The 19,528-nt window shown below is 55.0% G+C and overlaps 6 protein-coding genes and 1 pseudogene across 6 annotated transcripts; 2 read left to right on the top strand and 5 right to left on the bottom strand.

The window, feature by feature from the left end:
- Positions 1 to 2,194: 2,194 nt before the first annotated feature.
- Positions 2,195 to 5,650, bottom strand: GL50803_00112673 (High cysteine membrane protein VSP-like; the record flags this gene model as incomplete). Its single annotated transcript, XM_001707013.1, has 1 exon — positions 2,195 to 5,650. One exon carries the CDS (start codon positions 5,648 to 5,650, stop codon positions 2,195 to 2,197), a length of 3,456 nt encoding a protein of 1,151 aa, XP_001707065.1.
- A 294-nt stretch (positions 5,651 to 5,944) lies between these two features.
- Positions 5,945 to 6,806, top strand: GL50803_00117392 (GNAT acetyltransferase, Mec-17; annotated as a pseudogene; the record flags this gene model as incomplete).
- A 2,699-nt stretch (positions 6,807 to 9,505) lies between these two features.
- On the bottom strand, positions 9,506 to 14,371 carry GL50803_0089315 (VSP; the record flags this gene model as incomplete). The annotated part of the gene is made up of 1 exon (XM_001704015.2): positions 9,506 to 14,371. One exon carries the CDS (start codon positions 14,369 to 14,371, stop codon positions 9,506 to 9,508), a length of 4,866 nt encoding a protein of 1,621 aa, XP_001704067.2.
- Positions 14,372 to 14,635: 264 nt separating this feature from the next.
- GL50803_004204 (ADP-sugar diphosphatase) lies at positions 14,636 to 15,379 on the bottom strand (the record flags this gene model as incomplete). Its single annotated transcript, XM_001704016.1, has 1 exon — positions 14,636 to 15,379. The coding sequence occupies one exon, from the start codon at positions 15,377 to 15,379 to the stop codon at positions 14,636 to 14,638; it is 744 nt and encodes a 247-aa protein (XP_001704068.1).
- Positions 15,380 to 15,483: 104 nt separating this feature from the next.
- Positions 15,484 to 16,146, top strand: GL50803_0013561 (Translation elongation factor 1-beta; the record flags this gene model as incomplete). The annotated part of the gene is made up of 1 exon (XM_001704017.1): positions 15,484 to 16,146. One exon carries the CDS (start codon positions 15,484 to 15,486, stop codon positions 16,144 to 16,146), a length of 663 nt encoding a protein of 220 aa, XP_001704069.1.
- Positions 16,126 to 17,520, bottom strand: GL50803_004202 (Kinase, NEK; the record flags this gene model as incomplete). The annotated part of the gene is made up of 1 exon (XM_001704018.1): positions 16,126 to 17,520. One exon carries the CDS (start codon positions 17,518 to 17,520, stop codon positions 16,126 to 16,128), a length of 1,395 nt encoding a protein of 464 aa, XP_001704070.1.
- A 128-nt stretch (positions 17,521 to 17,648) lies between these two features.
- Positions 17,649 to 19,418, bottom strand: GL50803_0016760 (Phenylalanyl-tRNA synthetase beta chain; the record flags this gene model as incomplete). The annotated part of the gene is made up of 1 exon (XM_001704019.1): positions 17,649 to 19,418. One exon carries the CDS (start codon positions 19,416 to 19,418, stop codon positions 17,649 to 17,651), a length of 1,770 nt encoding a protein of 589 aa, XP_001704071.1.
- Between the last annotated feature and the right edge of the window lie 110 nt (positions 19,419 to 19,528).

A 19,528-nucleotide genomic window follows, 5' to 3' on the forward strand; every position in this document is an offset into this window, starting at 1 on the left:
TAGTCATCATCATTCATCAGGTGGATTATTGCGATAAGAGCTGAGGAGGTATGAACAACATGCTCCCAGTTATCTACAGAGCAAACAGTTTTCCTCGCTTTCAGATTGCAGAAGCACTTCAGAGGGCTCTAGCAAGCATTGAAAAACTGTCACTCTTGAGATTGTGTTAATACCTATATGACAGCCAAGCTAGCAGACACGGCAGCGTTGATCAAACGAAGCTTTGGGAATGTGGCCACTCAGTACGATTATTGTTGTCAACCTACTTCTAATTGGCGGTGGTGCTTTTCCCAAGTCAAGCTAAAATGATTAAGAAAAAGACTAGTCACGAACAAATTATAGCCGAAGGCCACCCTGAGATGACGAGAAGGATACACGACTGAATAACGATAGAGACGCATAGTGTGGGGGACGAAGGTACTGTCTGAAGCTCCAAGAAGACCCATTAGAACCAGGGCATAAATTGGCGAGGAGTCCCACAGCTTAATCACCGACCTATCTCTGTCTTCGGATATATCGGTAGATAAAGCGTGTTTATCCTTAGGACTCTTGGCTTACGTCTGTAAGCGGGCTCTGGCAATTCAATATGCAAGGTTCTTTTCTAGCATGACATACTGTACCTCATGTGACGCTTAAGCATGGCCCCTTTTACGTCTCTTTAGGTCGCAACATCTGGACGGACCTGTGAACATGTGTACTAAGATGTAGCATCAAGGCATCTTCGAGTCAAAGGCTGTATCTGTGTGAGATTGACGCAGCTTTTAAGAAAAGTGTCGGCACTCTTGCTAACTACCTAGCTAAAGGAAGAGGGCAACGACTACAAGCGATATGACAGCTCCTGTTTTTGGTATTGAACCCCGGTTAACGTTCTCTGTTAGTGATTTGCTACAAGGGAAGGCACCGGGACTTCTTCTAATACCACACTTGTTTGCTCTATGTTTATCTGGTCATCACAAAAGTCTGTTGATACGTATATTTAAGCTATAAGGTAGCGTCATGGTGTGTTGAACAACAAATTCATTGTCCATGCCAAGGTGAATGGCCTCCATCAATAGGCGTTCGCTCTGCTCTGTCGCCTCACTTATACGAAGAGAACTGTGCTCCGTCTGTGGTTTCTAAAGTCAAGGTCACTTTACAATTCAGCATCTTACTTCATGGTTTTTTAGATTACAGCCATTGTACTATGGTGCAGCAGAAGGAACCGTATGCTATGTCACAGGGCCCCTGGTAACAGGGTGCTTTGGAATATCGTTATCTTGACCGTGTCCCGATACTAGATGGGCTCCAGTTTAACTATCTAAGCAACGCCTGCTCATATCATCTACCATTTATCTGCACATTCATTGAGGGGCCTGACTGGCACAATAAGGAATGCTTCCGTAGCAGTTGAGAGTGCACGTTAGCCTTGCTTAGCAAATACCTGGTGTGGAAACAACATAGACTCGAGGTGGATGCTTGTGGGGTAAAAGGGCCTGGAAAGATAGATAATAATATCTTCGAATGTTTTATCTGCTGAATTGATTGCCAGTCCAAGAAGCTTGACATAGCGAAAGTCCCTCCATTCCCTTACTGTGTTCGTGGAAGTGACTATGTCTTCGACGTGACATAGGCCGAACTCCAGCTCTGTATCACATACATCGATAGGACAGACAGAGCATACACCAGAGATTTATCACAACACATAGTTTCAAGAGCTTGTAGAAATCGTCCTTGCGAGTTAGCTATTTCAACCTTCTACGCATTTAAAGAGACAGGCCACTTGTGTGGGGAGTCGGACACCAGCTATTGGTAAGATAACTGTAAAAGAAGCTATAGCGACTTCAATTGTAGTGATCTTGCTCAGAATTTTCTTGGATGCATAAGGTGCTTTACCTTTCCTTGAAACCATAGAAACCCATCGCTGAACTCCAAGCTAGATGGCTTCTGGCGCGGAATTCTATGTGATGATCATACATATGTAAATCGTCTATGGTAGGCTGGCGCGAACCAGAGCAAAAGCCATGCTGTTTAGGCTCACGGTGCCAGTGATGATATAATCTACTGTATAAGCCGATCAACGGATTCTTTCACGGTGTTCTAGCCACAGGCGCCTGGAGTTATAGATCTAAGCCTGAGCCGCAGCCGGAGAGCCCGTCACGCGAGACGAAGTAAAACTAAGGTCATACTTCACGGCAATTTACTTCATCCTGCAAAATTATGTGCGCTTGCACAGGAACCACCACAGGAGAAAACTGACCAGGCCTGTGACAAGGAGGATTGCTGTTACGGATACCCCGGCTATCATGGCCGTCTTCCTTGCCGAGCTCGGGGCTGGGGCTGGAACCGGATCTGGGACTGGATCTGGGCCGGGCTTGGGCGTCGGAATGATGCTCGGGAGCGCATCAAAGGAGTAGCAGAGGACGGATCCGACCTTGCCCTCAGGAGGCATGCAGCAAGTGCATCCGTTGACCCCTTTCATGCCGTTGTTGTCCGCACCGCACGCTGTGCATGTGAACGCCGATCCAGTTGTCGACTGGTAGTACCCTGTGTCACAGAGGGTGCACATCTGCGGATTGTCCGGGGCAATGCAGGTGACGCAGCCCTGGGCGCATTTCTGGCACTGGCCGTCCACGCTCACATACCCCAGCTTGCACCTCACACAGGCGTCGGCCGTGCATTCGGCGCAGTTTGCGATCGAGCACTCTTGAAGGATGCCCGACTCGCTGACCATCTTTCCGTGCGCGCCCTTGGTGCACACGCCCCTCTCCTCTGCATGGCAGACGGTGCGTCCAGGATATGTGTCCACCTGGTAGCATCCTCCCGACAGGAGGAAGTATCCGTCTGCACAACTCGTGCAGGCGCCGTCGACCACAGAGACGCACGCAGACCCTGCCCGTGCGGAGGGCCCGACGCATTTGCCGTTCAGAGGGAACGCGGTCTGCACGCTGCATACAGAGCAGTAGCTTGCCCCGTCGATGCTCGCGTCGCACCTCTTGCAGCCGTCGGCTGACGGGGTACACGGTTTCTTGCACTCCCCGACCCCCGATTCAGACGTTACCGCGTAGCCCGACGGGCAAGACACGCAGCTACTGGGGCCCTTAGCTACGCAGGTGGCGCACGTGCTGTCGCAAGGAGTGCAGACTCCGTTGTCGGAGAAGTACCCGTCCGAGCACACAGCGCAAAAATTACCGGCTCCACACTCTTTGCAGTTCGAGATCTCACACAGAGCGCACCTTGCGGGGCTCTTCTCCGTGGCATCAAGTGCGTAGTGCCCGGGAATGCTTCTGCAGTTGTCCACGCAGGTCCCCACACTGGTGAGGAAGAACCCGGGTCCACAACGCCGACACTTCTTGCCCTCAGTACACTCGGCGCAATCTGGGACCGTGCATGAACCCATGGTCTTGGTGGTGCATGTGCCTGCCTGATCCAGAACGTACCCGACCATGCAGTGTGTGCACACCTCCCCCTGGTCATCCATCCTGCACCGCTCGCAGTTCACCGTGGTACAGGGGCGGCAGACGCCGTCTTGGTTCTCATAGCCGGCGGCACATGCATTGCAAAGACCAAGACCGTAGTTGTTTCCATTAACGTAACCAGGAACACCTGCCCAGGTACAGATGCTTTTTCCGGGCTCCTTGCTCTCCTGGTAGCAGCCGCCCATGTACAGGAAATACCCCGCACCACACTGAAGACAGCTCCGCGCTGAGTCAAAACCTACGCCAGTCACGCAGCCACTGGGGTGTGCGCTTGCCACGTTAGTGCAAATGCCGTCCACAGGCGCGTGTTCATCTGTTTTGCACAAGCTACAGTACAGCTTCTCGCCTATTCCCACCACGCACGAACCCGCCGCGCAATTGGGGTCCTCACAGTGGGACAGGCACTTGCCACCAACTAATACATAGCCAGCTTTGCAAGCGATGCATCTAACCGAGTCACCTTTCGCGCTACATTCTCTACAACCATTAATCCCTTTAGGATTGGTTGTGTCTCCACATTCGATGCATTGGCCACGGTTATACCCAGTAAGAACAAAGAAGTGTGTCCGGAGGTGACAAGATGTGCAGTCATTCTCTTCCGAGCCTCTACATGTAGCGCACCCCTCGCTACAAGGAAGGCATTTGAGAGCGAAGGGGTGTCCATACATCCCATAGCCACATTGCCACGCATCTACGCAAACTCCGATGTTTTTATGTATGGGCGATAAGTATTTTTTAGGATGACATGTGAGGCATTGCTCTGGACTTTCTCCTACGCATGTCTTACAGTCATTGTGGCATCGTTTGCAAAACCTCGGATCGTAGTATCCGTCGATGCAGGATTCGCACGTGTTTGTGTCTTGAGCACACGTCTTACAGTACGGGTCCCGGCAGCGTACGCAAATACCTTTATCATTCCGAAATCCACTTGCACATGTCTTACATAACCCAATTTCCTCGGGCTTGGTCCCGACTTCTACGCAAACAAAGTTCTTCTCTTCGAGCTCTACCTGATAACATCCTCCTTGGTGAAAGAAGAAACCTGGACCACACTTTTCGCAGCGTCCTTTGCTGGCAATGCAGGCGCGTCGGTTATTGGGCGTGAGTTCGGAACACATACCGTTGAGGGGCGCATGTCCTTCTTTGCAGCGAGAGCAGAGAAGCTCATTCCTCCAAACGACGTCACAGGCGTCTGCCTCACAATACTCAGATGGATCATCACATTCTTTCCTGCATTGTCCATCAATAAGTAAACGGTTCGACTCGCACTCTGTGCACTCAACCACCCCGGGGGTACTGGGACGAGTGCAAGCCTTGCAATTTGCTACTCCTTTCCATCCAGCGTGTCCCTGCTCGTCTCCACAGGAAACACACCTCCCCGTTCCATTCTCTGCTGCCAGAAAATAGCCCTCCGATTCATTGCAAGAGGTGCAATCTGTTTCATTAGGTCCTTCGCAGGTTTGACACGCACCAGAGCATTTTTTGCATTGTCGCAGCTGAGTAGGGGCTACGTAGAAGCCAACTCCACACTGAGAGACGCAAACACGCTTGGTTGTTCCCTTAAGATACCCGCGACCACAAACTGCACACGAATCATCAGCCGCACACCTAGGGCAGTCTGGGATCTCGCATCTGTAGCAAATGTCTCCGTTCGGATTAGGCTTGTGTGTCGAGAGCTTACACTTGACACATAGGGCCACGTCAGGACCCTTAGACTTAGACGGCGAGAGGCAATGCAGGCAACCGGCAACTCCTACAAAGTCCGCCACTCCTGTTGTGTCATCACACCGAACACACGAATCGACTGTTTGCGACGCTGCAGGGTTCCTAAAGAAACCAGACGTACAAGACTTGCAAACTCCTTTATCGCACTCGCTACATATAAGGTTCCCGGGGTAAAGATTACCGCACGCGTAGCAGCCTCCTTTGTATAGATACATGGAGTCTGTACACATCCCGCACCTCTTTTCGCTTACAATGGGTGTACCATCTGCACTCTTGCATGAAGAGTGTTGCTCGCTATCATACTTAATGCAGTGTCCGTTGAAGGGTATGTAGCCAGCATTCCTACACTCTGTGCACAGCTCGTGGCCGTTGATCTCCTCGCAACGGTCCTCTGCGCAATCGCTGACCTGGTTGGAGTGTGTACACTTCGCTGCTTGAAAGGCGATCAGCAGACCAAGGACCGCAAGCATTTAAATATAAACCAACGGAATATAATAAACTACATACTGCAAAAGTACAGAACTAGGACTTTTGTCAGTAAAGTATACGCCACACCTCTGTCTGTAATTCTTGTGGGCAGTTGTTTGTAGAGAACAATTCTGAGATTTCCTCTTAAGATTGCAGGTAGGTCCAATCGGCGTTTCAGCTCACATCGCAGAAACCACCATATTATCTCCCTACGGTATGCTGCGTAGAATTGCTCGATTTATGACCATCAACCCTTAGATTTCTACTTACACTACATTTCGGCTTTCTCAGCGTTTATGACGTTTTTATCGATTCTTGCAAAGGAAATAGGCAGTCCAGATTTGTGTGTCGAGCCTCGAGCATGCAGTTTGGATTTAACGTTGCAGAGGCCTTCGGACTCCGGCGGTCCTCCTTACAAATCAGTCACTAAGAAGTATGCCTCTCAGGCAGTAGAAGAAGATCAAAACCGTCTTGGACAGCGTGTAGGGCGATTTTCATGTAGCACAGGGTCTCCCAGCCTTGTAACTAGCCTGGCATTCATTCGCGATTCCCACCACTTCTTGTTCTTAGCTGTCGATGAGGACCAGTGCCTCGGGATCCTGAAGGGAGGCATCAAGCATCTCTTTATGCTCGACAGCCAGAGCGAGACCCGCGAGATGGACGCGATGTGTTGCCTGGACTTCTACACCCATGAGACGGTGCAGCGCCGAGGGATCGGAACACGGCTCTTCCGCGCCATGGGGCTTCACACGCATATCTCCGCTCAGGGCTGGGTTTTTGATCGACCCTCTCCGAAGTTGCTGGCCTTCCTCTCGAAGGTGTACGACATGCATGACTTCAAGGCCCAACCCAACAACTTCCTCATGCTGGATGCATCCATTCGTCTTTGGGGGGGCTGAGTTCAAGCAGTACAGGCGCAGCAAAAAGCACTATATTCCAGATGCATACCTACTTCCGGAGACCCGGGAAAGCGAGTATCTGGGCGAGGCGGAGCTTACCAAGAGGACGCTCATCAGGAAGTCAACAGCCGTCATTCCCCAAACTAAAACCACTCAATCAGAGGATGCGCCAGCTCGCGCCTTGACGGCAGATGAACTCCTGTCCAAGCGCTCTGTTGTTCTGCCCACAGCAAGCAGGACCCCTTCCCTTCCGAATTAGCCCCAGTCCGTGGCAGTCGCATACATGAATAAACGTAAATGATAATGATTCACTTTACCCCTGGCTATGCCCAGTGCTGTGCTGCTGGAACCTACCTGTGGGCGTACTCAAGGACCTCACAGGTAAATTGTCGCTCAATTTTTGGCGATGTCCGGAGACGAGGGTTGGTCGTTGATGATATAACGAGAGAATCCTCTCCATTGATATATCCAGAGCCTGGTGCGCTCCTCTGCCGTTTCGCGGGCGTGTGCTCAGGCTGAGAGTGTGTGTCGGCCCTTTCGGGGTTCAGCTTACTTACCCATCTGCGTCGTCCACCAGTGGCGCCTCTCCTTGGTCTGCCGCCTTGGTGGGTGAGGCTCTGGTCACTGTCCTTTTTTAGATGCCCCGTCTGCCAGGGGCTGCCACCGGGCTCTCCGCTGGCTGGGCCCTCGGTGTCCAGTCAGCTGTGGTCCTGGGCAGTGGTCCCACAGTCGCGGTCGCTTGGGTCCCATAGCGGGTCCGGCTGGTGGGTGAGGCGGGTGGTGGGTGAGGACTGGTGGGGGCTGAGGTGGGCTGTGTCGTATGTGCCTCTGGGTCTGATGGGCCAGTGTGGCGGTGGGTGATCCCCACTCTATTTGCCAAGGTGGCTGTGTCTGATCCCCAGCCTTCGTTGCACTCCTGAGACACAGACACCGACGATCGTGTTGTGTCCCCCTGACTGAGTGCCTCCCTTGGCCTCTGCATGTCCCAGGCAGTATTGCCTCTCTGTCTGGCTGGTGCGTGAGGGTTGAGGCAGGCCATCGCAGCCCCTCCTGATGCTCTGTGCGGGTCTGCTAGGCCCCTGGTATGCCCTGTCCAGTGCCTCGATGGGTGCAGTTCACCTCGGGCCAGCAGGGGCATGGATGATCCTGTGGATGGGATGAGTTCTCTCATGCCTCTAGTGTGATGGCCCAGAAGACTGGCACGGTGGGGCACTGGTGACTGGAGGGTCCCCGTGACCAACTGTGCTGCTCCTGGTGGGTCCTCGTTGTGGAGTGCTGTGTGTTGTTCATAGGCAGGCTGATCCTCCTTGGTCTCAGGATGCTCTACCATGCAGAGAGGAGCACACTGAGGGTCACCCATACCTCACCTGCTGTGTCCTCTTGGGAGTTCCCGATGTGTCACAGGACCTTGCCACCTCTCGTGGCTCTGATGACCCCTCGAGGAGAGCCGGGGTGTCCTATGCCAGGGGAGGCGTGCACCCTCCTGCATGAGCTGGGACCCACTGCACTGCCCTCAAGGAGGTCTGCTATGAGAGGCAGTGGGATGATTGACGGCCCCAGAGTGCGGTGGAGGGTGCTCGTGGTCGTCTCTGTGATCGGGCATCACTCTGATGGTCAGCCCTGTGCCTGTATAGTGCTCAGAGGTCACCTATGCTCCATCGCCTGCTGGACAGCCGGGCCTCTTGTGGCATCCGAAGGCCTCCTCGCTCCTCTGGCTGCTGCCCCCTCGGGTCATCGGTGGAGGCCAGCGGAGTCTTCGGTGAGTCTGGTGCCTGCCTGGGTGTCATGGGGGGTTGGCAGCTGTCAAGGCTCTGCCACTGCTCACCTGCCTGGAGTGTGCCTCCCTTGGGCCTGCTGTGCTGTAGTGTTTGAGTCCTCTGGCTTCCTATCAGGCCCTGGTTGTGAGGGTGACTCCACCTGGCCCTCTGATGCCCCTGTGGATGAGCATGGCAATGTGTCTGGCTGGGGATCTCTAGTGCCCGTGTCTGTCACTGCCTCTCGGTGCTCGGGTGGTTGCCTGGTGCTCTCGTATGGGGCACAGTCAGCGTGTCCCGAGTAGACTCCAGTCCTCTCTGGGTCCACACAGTCTGTCCGTGTGTGGATGGTCCTCCTGCACTCATGTCCATCTGTGTGCACTGTCACCCAGTCTCGAGAGCAGACCAGTGCAGTCGCCAGGGCTGCTGTCAGAGGGAGTCGTCTGCCACTACCATCGCTCGAGCAGACTCTACAGCTCAGGCTGGTTGCTGTGCACCCTCATCTCTCATGGCAGGGCTGCCTGACTCCCCTTGGTCACCCTCTCTGTCCCGGTGTGCACGGCTCCTGAGGGTTGTCTGGGTGGAGGCACTCACAGACCACGAGTTCACAGAGGGATGAGTCACAAGGGGACAGCCTCCAGTCACCACAGCTGCAATCACCCCAGCCCACCGGACCCAGGGGCACATACGAACACCCCCCGGTCCCCTCCAGCCCCCGCATCCCCACCAGCCGGCCCGCTGGGACCCAAGCGACCGCGACTGTGGGACCACTGCCCAGGACCACAGCTGCCCGGACACCGAGGGCCCAGCCAGCGGAGAGCCCGGTGGCAGCCCCTGGCAGACGGGAGCATCTAAAAAAGACGGCGACCAGAGCCTCACCCACCAGGACGGCAGACCAAGGAGAGGCGCCACGGGTAGAGCGGAGAGTCTACAAGAAGGCCTGAATCCAAGGCAGACCGACGTGCATACTCAGACTGAGCACACACCCGCGAAACAGTAGAGGAGCGCACCAGACTCTAGATGCATCACCGGAGAGGACTCTCTCATTATGTTATCCACGACCAACTCTTGCCTCCGGACGGCCAGGACTTGAACGAAAATTTACTCGTGAGACTTTTGGACACACCATCAGGCGGACCTATCAGCACATCTACACAAGCTACGCACAGTAACGCGTTTACTACCTAAGTACACAGCTAAGTATCTACGCTTTGCCTCTACAGAGGAACCACCAGCAGAGGAAGCCGACAAGCCCTCCGACGACAACGATCACGGCGACGGAGATACCCGCGATGGCACCAGTGGAAAGGCCGCTCTTGTTCGTGCTTCCGCCGGCACTGTCACCGTTCATGAGGTAGCAGAGAACGGAGCCAGTACTAGACGATGGAGGAGCGCAGTTTAAGCAGCCAGCAACTCCCTTGACACTTCCACTGTTGCTGTCACACGAAGTGCATGGTCCAGCTGCTGATCCGACCATATAGTACCCAGCTGCGCATGACGTACACTTATCAGAGCTATCTGCAGCTGAACATGTCTTGCAGGTCGAGTGACACGAAGGGCATGCTCCATCATTGGGCTGAAGACTATTGGCGCACGTTTCACACTTACCAGCGCTACTGGCTAGCGTGCATATCTGTATGCCAGGTTGTCTGTCAGTCTTATAGCAGCCGTTGTCCTGACGGAAGTACCCACTGGCACACGTAGCGCAGCCTCCCTGATTGTCCTTTTTCGAGCATACGGGCGCGCGGGCATTGTCTGCCTTGCAAACTCCGTTGACGGGGACCTCCGTGGATGTGCTGCACTTCGAGCAATACTTTGTCCCTCCGATGGTGGCTCCGCAGATCTCGCATCCGCTAGCTCCACTCTGGGGCTTGCACCCGTCCACGCAAGTACCACTTGATGGACTGTTCTCATCTGTATACTGAAGCATCTTCCCAGCCGGACAGGCTGTGCACTGATTAGCATCAGCACCCTTGCACTCTGCGCACGCGTCGTTGCACTTCTTGCAGGTCTTTTTGCCACTATCGTCTCCGTAGTAGCCCTTGAGGGTCGTGCAGTCAGATACGCATTGACTGGTTGGGGTGAGGTAGTTGCCGTCATTACATTCAGTGCAGACCTCGTTGTCGGTCTTCGGGTTATCGCAGGCCTTGCAGTTGGGAGTATTGCAGCCAGCAGGCGCGTCCGCACAGGTGTTCGCGTCCGCCCCGTTGCCGTACGGGCACTTATCGTAGCATCCGCCCATGTAGAGCCTCTGCGCGCCCGTGCAGGCCGCGCAGGTTCCTTCCTGGGCGTTCGCACCGGCCGTGCACAGGGGCGCGTCCCCCTTCGCCTTGCACTCTCCGTTCACCGGGACCTTGCCTCCCGTGCATTTGGAACAGAAGGTCTGGCCCTCAATCACCACGTTGCAGCTGTCAGGGGCGCAGCTTGTCGCGTCCGGGCTCTGGGGGTTGCACGAGGCTGGGCCAGCAGGCGCGTCCGCACAGGTGTTCGTGTCCGCCCCGTTGCCGTACGGGCACTTATCGTAGCATCCGCCCATGTAGAGCCTCTGCGCGCCCGTGCAGGCCGTGCAGGTTCCTTCCTGGGCGTTCGCACCGGCCGTGCACAGGGGCGCGTCCCCCTTCGCCTTGCACTCTCCGTTCACCGGGACCTTGCCTCCCGTGCATTTGGAACAGAAGGTCTGGCCCTCAATCACCACGTTGCAGCTGTCAGGGGCGCAGCTTGTCGCGTCCGGGCTCTGGGGGTTGCACGAGGCTGGGCCAGCAGGCGCGTCCGCACAGGTGTTCGCGTCCGCCCCGTTGCCGTACGGGCACTTATCGTAGCATCCGCCCATGTAGAGCCTCTGCGCGCCCGTGCAGGCCGTGCAGGTTCCTTCCTGGGCGTTCGCACCGGCCGTGCACAGGGGCGCGTCCCCCTTCGCCTTGCACTCTCCGTTCACCGGGACCTTGCCTCCCGTGCATTTGGAACAGAAGGTCTGGCCCTCAATCACCACGTTGCAGCTGTCAGGGGCGCAGCTTGTCGCGTCCGGGCTCTGGGGGTTGCACGAGGCTGGGCCAGCAGGCGCGTCCGCACAGGTGTTCGCGTCCGCCCCGTTGCCGTACGGGCACTTATCGTAGCATCCGCCCATGTAGAGCCTCTGCGCGCCCGTGCAGGCCGTGCAGGTTCCTTCCTGGGCGTTCGCACCGGCCGTGCACAGGGGCGCGTCCCCCTTCGCCTTGCACTCTCCGTTCACCGGGACCTTGCCTCCCGTGCATTTGGAACAGAAGGTCTGGCCCTCAATCACCACGTTGCAGCTGTCAGGGGCGCAGCTTGTCGCGTCCGGGCTCTGGGGGTTGCACGAGGCTGGGCCAGCAGGCGCGTCCGCACAGGTGTTCGCGTCCGCCCCGTTGCCGTACGGGCACTTATCGTAGCATCCGCCCATGTAGAGCCTCTGCGCGCCCGTGCAGGCCGTGCAGGTTCCTTCCTGGGCGTTCGCACCGGCCGTGCACAGGGGCGCGTCCCCCTTCGCCTTGCACTCTCCGTTCACCGGGACCTTGCCTCCCGTGCATTTGGAACAGAAGGTCTGGCCCTCAATCACCACGTTGCAGCTGTCAGGGGCGCAGCTTGTCGCGTCCGGGCTCTGGGGGTTGCACGAGGCTGGGCCAGCAGGCGCGTCCGCACAGGTGTTCGCGTCCGCCCCGTTGCCGTACGGGCACTTATCGTAGCATCCGCCCATGTAGAGCCTCTGCGCGCCCGTGCAGGCCGTGCAGGTTCCTTCCTGGGCGTTCGCACCGGCCGTGCACAGGGGCGCGTCCCCCTTCGCCTTGCACTCTCCGTTCACCGGGACCTTGCCTCCCGTGCATTTGGAACAGAAGGTCTGGCCCTCAATCACCACGTTGCAGCTGTCAGGGGCGCAGCTTGTCGCGTCCGGGCTCTGGGGGTTGCACGAGGCTGGGCCAGCAGGCGCGTCCGCACAGGTGTTCGCGTCCGCCCCGTTGCCGTACGGGCACTTATCGTAGCATCCGCCCATGTAGAGCCTCTGCGCGCCCGTGCAGGCCGTGCAGGTTCCTTCCTGGGCGTTCGCACCGGCCGTGCACAGGGGCGCGTCCCCCTTCGCCTTGCACTCTCCGTTCACCGGGACCTTGCCTCCCGTGCATTTGGAACAGAAGGTCTGGCCCTCAATCACCACGTTGCAGCTGTCAGGGGCGCAGCTTGTCGCGTCCGGGCTCTGGGGGTTGCACGAGGCTGGGCCAGCAGGCGCGTCCGCACAGGTGTTCGCGTCCGCCCCGTTGCCGTACGGGCACTTATCGTAGCATCCGCCCATGTAGAGCCTCTGCGCGCCCGTGCAGGCCGTGCAGGTTCCTTCCTGGGCGTTCGCACCGGCCGTGCACAGGGGCGCGTCCCCCTTCGCCTTGCACTCTCCGTTCACCGGGACCTTGCCTCCCGTGCATTTGGAACAGAAGGTCTGGCCCTCAATCACCACGTTGCAGCTGTCAGGGGCGCAGCTTGTCGCGTCCGGGCTCTGGGGGTTGCACGAGGCTGGGCCAGCAGGCGCGTCCGCACAGGTGTTCGCGTCCGCCCCGTTGCCGTACGGGCACTTATCGTAGCATCCGCCCATGTAGAGCCTCTGCGCGCCCGTGCAGGCCGTGCAGGTTCCTTCCTGGGCGTTCGCACCGGCCGTGCACAGGGGCGCGTCCCCCTTCGCCTTGCACTCTCCGTTCACCGGGACCTTGCCTCCCGTGCATTTGGAACAGAAGGTCTGGCCCTCAATCACCACGTTGCAGCTGTCAGGGGCGCAGCTTGTCGCGTCCGGGCTCTGGGGGTTGCACGAGGCTGGGCCAGCAGGCGCGTCCGCACAGGTGTTCGCGTCCGCCCCGTTGCCGTACGGGCACTTATCGTAGCATCCGCCCATGTAGAGCCTCTGCGCGCCCGTGCAGGCCGTGCAGGTTCCTTCCTGGGCGTTCGCACCGGCCGTGCACAGGGGCGCGTCCCCCTTCGCCTTGCACTCTCCGTTCACCGGGACCTTGCCTCCCGTGCATTTGGAACAGAAGGTCTGGCCCTCAATCACCACGTTGCAGCTGTCAGGGGCGCAGCTTGTCGCGTCCGGGCTCTGGGGGTTGCACGAGGCTGGGCCAGCAGGCGCGTCCGCACAGGTGTTCGCGTCCGCCCCGTTGCCGTACGGGCACTTATCGTAGCATCCGCCCATGTAGAGCCTCTGCGCGCCCGTGCAGGCCGTGCAGGTTCCTTCCTGGGCGTTCGCACCGGCCGTGCACAGGGGCGCGTCCCCCTTCGCCTTGCACTCTCCGTTCACCGGGACCTTGCCTCCCGTGCATTTGGAACAGAAGGTCTGGCCCTCAATCACCACGTTGCAGCTGTCAGGGGCGCAGCTTGTCGCGTCCGGGCTCTGGGGGTTGCACGAGGCTGGGCCAGCAGGCGCGTCCGCACAGGTGTTCGCGTCCGCCCCGTTGCCGTACGGGCACTTATCGTAGCATCCGCCCATGTAGAGCCTCTGCGCGCCCGTGCAGGCCGTGCAGGTTCCTTCCTGGGCGTTCGCACCGGCCGTGCACAGGGGCGCGTCCCCCTTCGCCTTGCACTCTCCGTTCACCGGGACCTTGCCTCCCGTGCATTTGGAACAGAAGGTCTGGCCCTCAATCACCACGTTGCAGCTGTCAGGGGCGCAGCTTGTCGCGTCCGGGCTCTGGGGGTTGCACGAGGCTGGGCCAGCAGGCGCGTCCGCACAGGTGTTCGCGTCCGCCCCGTTGCCGTACGGGCACTTATCGTAGCATCCGCCCATGTAGAGCCTCTGCGCGCCCGTGCAGGCCGTGCAGGTTCCTTCCTGGGCGTTCGCACCGGCCGTGCACAGGGGCGCGTCCCCCTTCGCCTTGCACTCTCCGTTCACCGGGACCTTGCCTCCCGTGCATTTGGAACAGAAGGTCTGGCCCTCAATCACCACGTTGCAGCTGTCAGGGGCGCAGCTTGTCGCGTCCGGGCTCTGGGGGTTGCACGAGGCTGGGCTTGCCTTTGCTCTACTTGCTGTTTGCGACGCCCAAGCTAATTGCAGGGCCAAGCTTACAAAGATGAGCTTATCGAACATTGGGCCAAAGGTAGCCTGGTGGCGACACGGGGCTATGTAAGTAATAGCCGCGGACGCAATCGCCTGTCCATGCACCACATTAACGCACAACCCTCCTTTTCACATGTCCGACTTGGCGAAGGTACCAACCCAGGCCTTCCAGATTTGTGGTCTAACTTAACATAGGCGATATAGGTAGGGACGATCGTAAGTCGCCAAGAGAACAAATACCCTCAGTAAGCATTTACGTCGAGTATCATAAAACCCCGCCGCCCTCAACTCAGTCTACGAGTGCGAGGCAAAAGCGCCACCCTGGGAACCCTTCAAGCGATCGTAAAGCAGAATTGCCAGAAGCGACTTGCCATCTGTGAGCTTCTCCAGCGACCCGGCTAGCTTAGTAAGGCGAACGATGATGCGTTCGTGTGGTCCGACTCCGGTGAGTCTTCCCGCCAGATTCTCAAGGAAGTCTTTGGAAACCGACTTCTCCGTGTAGTATAGAGATAGAAGCTCGTCGCTGCCCCCCGGAGAAGTGTAGTATGAACCTAAGCTACAAAGGTCGGACCGCTTCAGTGAGATGCCGGTCTCCTCTGCCATCTCTTGGACAGCCACGCCGACCACATCTCCATTCTCATCGAGCATTCCCGCGGGGATCTCCAAGAATGACGCCTTTCCAACGGGAACCCGTGCCTGTTCGGTGAGGACAATGTACTTTTCTGCAGTTTTCTCGTCAATGAGCACAGGAAGGACGCCAACAGACCCTCCCCGCATGAAAACGATCCCGGGCACCCGCTGGCCGTGAATCTTGGAGTACGCCTCCGCAGAAAACTTCAAAAAGCCAATCCTAGCTCCGAAGTAATCCACGCTCTGGACAGTCAAACCCCGGACATCAAGGTTTTCATCAATCTCTTCGCACCATTCGCGGAATGGCTTATACACCTTTAACATGGAAGAAAACATCACCGGTTCTACATCTGCCGGAAGCGTGACAGAGACATTTTTTCCTCGAATCACCACTGTAACCTCGCTCATCTGATGCAGGATGGCCTACGAGTGCTCCCGTCTTGGCTTTGTCTTTTCCTTGCTAATAATTTAAATTCATATTTGTAAATTAAATGAAATAATTGCAGCACCTTATGTTCAAGTCCATTTCTCTCGAGGACCTTCCGAGGCTTAACAGCCACCTTGAGACCCGTGCCTACATGGCGGGCTTTGTACCGTCTCTCAACGATCACATCATGTACACCCACGTGTGCAGCATGGATGTGGCGCCTGAGATGCACCACGTTCTTCGCTGGCTGTCCCACATGAAGTCTTTCAGCCAAGCTGAACGTGCTGCTCTCCCTGCCAAGGGGAAGATATGCGATTTCGCCCCGGCAGAGGAGAAGCCGGAGGCTAAGAAATCTTCCAACGCAGATCTCTTCGGAAGCGACAGCGAGTCAGACGACGAGGAGCTGAAGGCAGAGAAGGAGAAGCTGCAGGCCAGTCTTGAGAACAAGAAGAAGCCGAAGAACGCCAAGGCAGAGATGTCCATGGTTGTCCTCGAGATCAAGCCCAACGATGACGAGTCTGACATGGAGTACGTTCAGAAGAATCTGACTAAGATGGTGACCATGGACGGCCTCAACTGGGGGGAGTCTGAGTTTCAGCCTCTTTGCTACGGCCTCAAGGCCCTTGTCATCGCCTGCACGGTAGTCGATGACATCTGTTCTGTCGATGATCTCTGTGAGAAAGTGGTCGAAGTCTTTGAGGAGCAGGTGCAGAGCTGTGATGTCCGATCATTTAACAAGCTCGGGTAGTGAATTTTCACTTGACTGACTTTCTAGGCCACTGAGGCTGTCGGTGCCCCTGAAGCGGGCGCTAGGCGGCCTTAGCTCGTCGCACGTGTCTTCTAGTATCTTGACAGCAATATCCAATTCATGGAGCTTGATCTCTTGGTCAGACAAGCGATTTTTGATAGTGCCGTTTTCGCGAGCTAGCTCATTGATGCGTGTTTCAATCGGAATAATCTCACTAATTACACGCTTGATATCCATGCCTAACTGGCTTAGTTGCGTTCTAAGCTCCTTATTTTCAGCTCGCAATTCCTGACACAGCTCCACAAGTTGTAGTAGCTGCCCCGTCATACTATGGTGTCGTTCGGACAGTCTGTCTATGCGTTTATACACTTCTGTGAGGTTGTTAGAGTTTGTCTCTGTGGTTCTTGTTTCAATTATGACATTATCTTGTTCGTCTTGATGCGACGCAGTGGATGAGATAGGTAAGGATGGACTTTCTGCTGTGTTGGTAGCACCTAGGCTAGAAGTAGATGAATGTGAAGAGGTGGATTGCTGGCACAAAAGAATGCTGCCTTCAAACTCTTTTAGAAGCTGAAGTAACTCGGCGGCAGTGCTACGGTCATCTTGATCTGAGATAAGGAGATGGGAGATAATGGCACGAATGTAATCATTTCTCAGCCTGGAGAATACTCGCTTCCAGTGCATTGCTGCATCTGTTTGTCTCCACTGCAGAGGCAAATTAGGACGCTCTCCGGTAGCAAGCTCGTAGAGAACTGCCCCAAGACTCCACATGTCTGCTTTGGTGTCATATTTCCTCTTCTGCCTGATCTCTGGTGCCGTATAAAACGGTGTACCAGCAGTTGTATTTGCATATTGATTTCGTTCTAAAACCCGGCAAAGTCCAAAGTCTGCTAAAACATATGCTGTTCGATCCTTACTGACTAATATGTTTTCCGGTTTGATGTCTCTGTGAATGATTGGCGGGAGTAATCGTCCATCACTATCACGCTTTGTCGGGCTGTGAAGGTAAGCCAATGCTTCAGAGAGCTGCTGCGCTATGTCAAGAATCTGAGTGTCGCTAAGGCACTTACCAGAAGATGTGTGAGAGGTTATAATGTCTCTGAGAGTTTCTGGATAGTAGGTCATACGGATGTAGAGGTAGCGCTCACCACGTACAATCTGCTTATATTCGATTATATTTCTGTGCTTCATCTTTGGTAGAATGGAGATTTCGCTTTGAAGTATTGCCAGCACATCGTCAGTGAGCTTAACTAAGTCAATCACTTTTATCACGTCTTTGTTGTTGTTCTTTAACGAGTATACTGCCCCAAACGCTCCGTGGCCGATAAGTCTATGAAGATTGGCCCGCATTTTCGCATCAACCTTCGTGGCCATCTCTCAGCTAGAGTAAATTTTATAGTCACGAACCTAGTCGCGAACATCATTTATCTACATGTCAAACGGTTTACTGTCGTTGTTTGTTGATCATGCAGACGTGTAGCTCGTAAAGTAAGAAAGCCCTATTAATTTAAGAAGAATTCCATAATAGTGCAAGGGATTGGTACCTTGTAGGTGAGTAGAGTATTAGGATGAATGACTCCTATCCAACCTAGTGTATGGCCATCGACTACAATTGATGCCCGCCTCCCTGGAAGACAAGTTGGGTGGTCTTCTCCAATTAGCTTAAAACTCTTCGCGAGCTTTCTCATGAGATGGTCGAGAAACCCGTGCACAAACTCAAATCCATCAGTAGTGCCCCCATAAATGCATGAGAACTTCTTCACGGCATGTACTCCAACGTCATCTCTAGCATCGGCATTAGGGACAAGAACCTCAGAGACCTCAAAAAGTCTAAGTGGCAAGCTGATATGTTGCTGAGCTGAGACAGCCCGCAAGAGGCCTGGAGCTAGGCAAGAACGCGTGTGACTAAACATGGCCGTCTTAGTATTCGATAATTCCACTGGAAGATCCCCGAAGATAGAATCCTCTGCAGGACAAAGTGAGAATAGGACCAACTCGATATATCCACACGCAACAGCCTCAGATCTCACTATTTCGCCAAGTCGGAATTCTTGAAGGATAGACCCCTGCGTCATGGTATTGGGAAGCTTAGCATACTTTTCGGCAATGGCATTATATCCATAGGAGATACAAAAGTTTTCAACTAGGTCCGCTTCAGCAATAATGTCTTGACGGAAAAATGGAACGTGGCACCTCAATACAGTGTCTGCGAGGTCTGACTTTGCCTGCACCACCTCGGCTCGTATGGACATTCTTTTGAGGTAGGAACAGACCATGGAAATACTGAGGGTGTTCAGAGGTATACCCGATATCTCACTCAATTTAGCAAGCCTTAAGTCCAATTGGTAAGAAGAGATGAGAGGATAGGTGACCTTTGCATGTGGCTTGTTGATGGGGAGCTGAGTGTGCTGGCTAGTAACACTATCATATACTATCGTCACTGTCTCTACCTGATTCTTCTTCCGTGTATGCATACGGATAGAATTAATAACGTTGTTTAAAGTAGCACAGGCCTTGTTAAGATCTGTTGCTGTGCACTCGATAAAAACGTTAGTTGTGCTCAAGGAGACCTTGGAATACTCGCTATTTATGATCGGAGGAAGAGACAAGACCTCTCCGCGACCATCTCGAATGACGGGCCACAGAGGCTCATTCTTGATGATGTGGAGGTACGATGATAGCTGACGGTCTCCTTCGAGAACTTTAAATAGTGACCTTCCATCCATTACTTCAGATTGAGATAGCGCCAGGAAAACGATATCCTCAGGGGGCTGTGCAGAATACGTTATGGAGGATGTGTCAATCTTATCCAAATCGTGGGTGCCAATGGCCACAAGCGTACGCTTTCTGCAAAGGTTCTGATGCAACTTGTCTTGGTAGTCAATGAAGGAGTTAAAGCTTGTCTGAGTAAAGTTAACACCACGTACAATGGCCGAAACGATATATGGGCGTACTGGGCCCACTGCCTTACCGTCCACCCTGATTTGGACAGAGCTGTCTCTGGCATACAGTCCCAACGGTTCACCAAGGCCCAAGAACGGTTGCAGTGTAACGGCCATTCCTTCAACTGAGAGGATGTCCGGTCTATTTGCGGTCACATCCACTCTATAATGCTTCACTGGTCCTTGCTCCTCCAGAAATCGCTCTGACTGCATAACGACCTCGTCTAGCTCCATGCCAAGGTCAGCAAATATGGCGTCAAATTCTTCATCGCTCCTTGTGATCCCAAGAAGACGCTCGAGCTCATGTTTGACAATTGTGGCAGTAGGCATTTTTTGGCAAGACAGCGAATAAATGCCACATCGACTATTGAAACTCTTATTGCACTACATGTTCTTGCTTATAATGTCCCCAAAGCAACTGTCCGGCAGGCACCAAGTGT

This window comes from Giardia intestinalis, chromosome 1 (genome assembly GCF_000002435.2).
Source record: "Giardia intestinalis strain WB C6 chromosome 1, whole genome shotgun sequence".
NCBI lineage: Eukaryota > Fornicata > Diplomonadida > Hexamitidae > Giardia > Giardia duodenalis.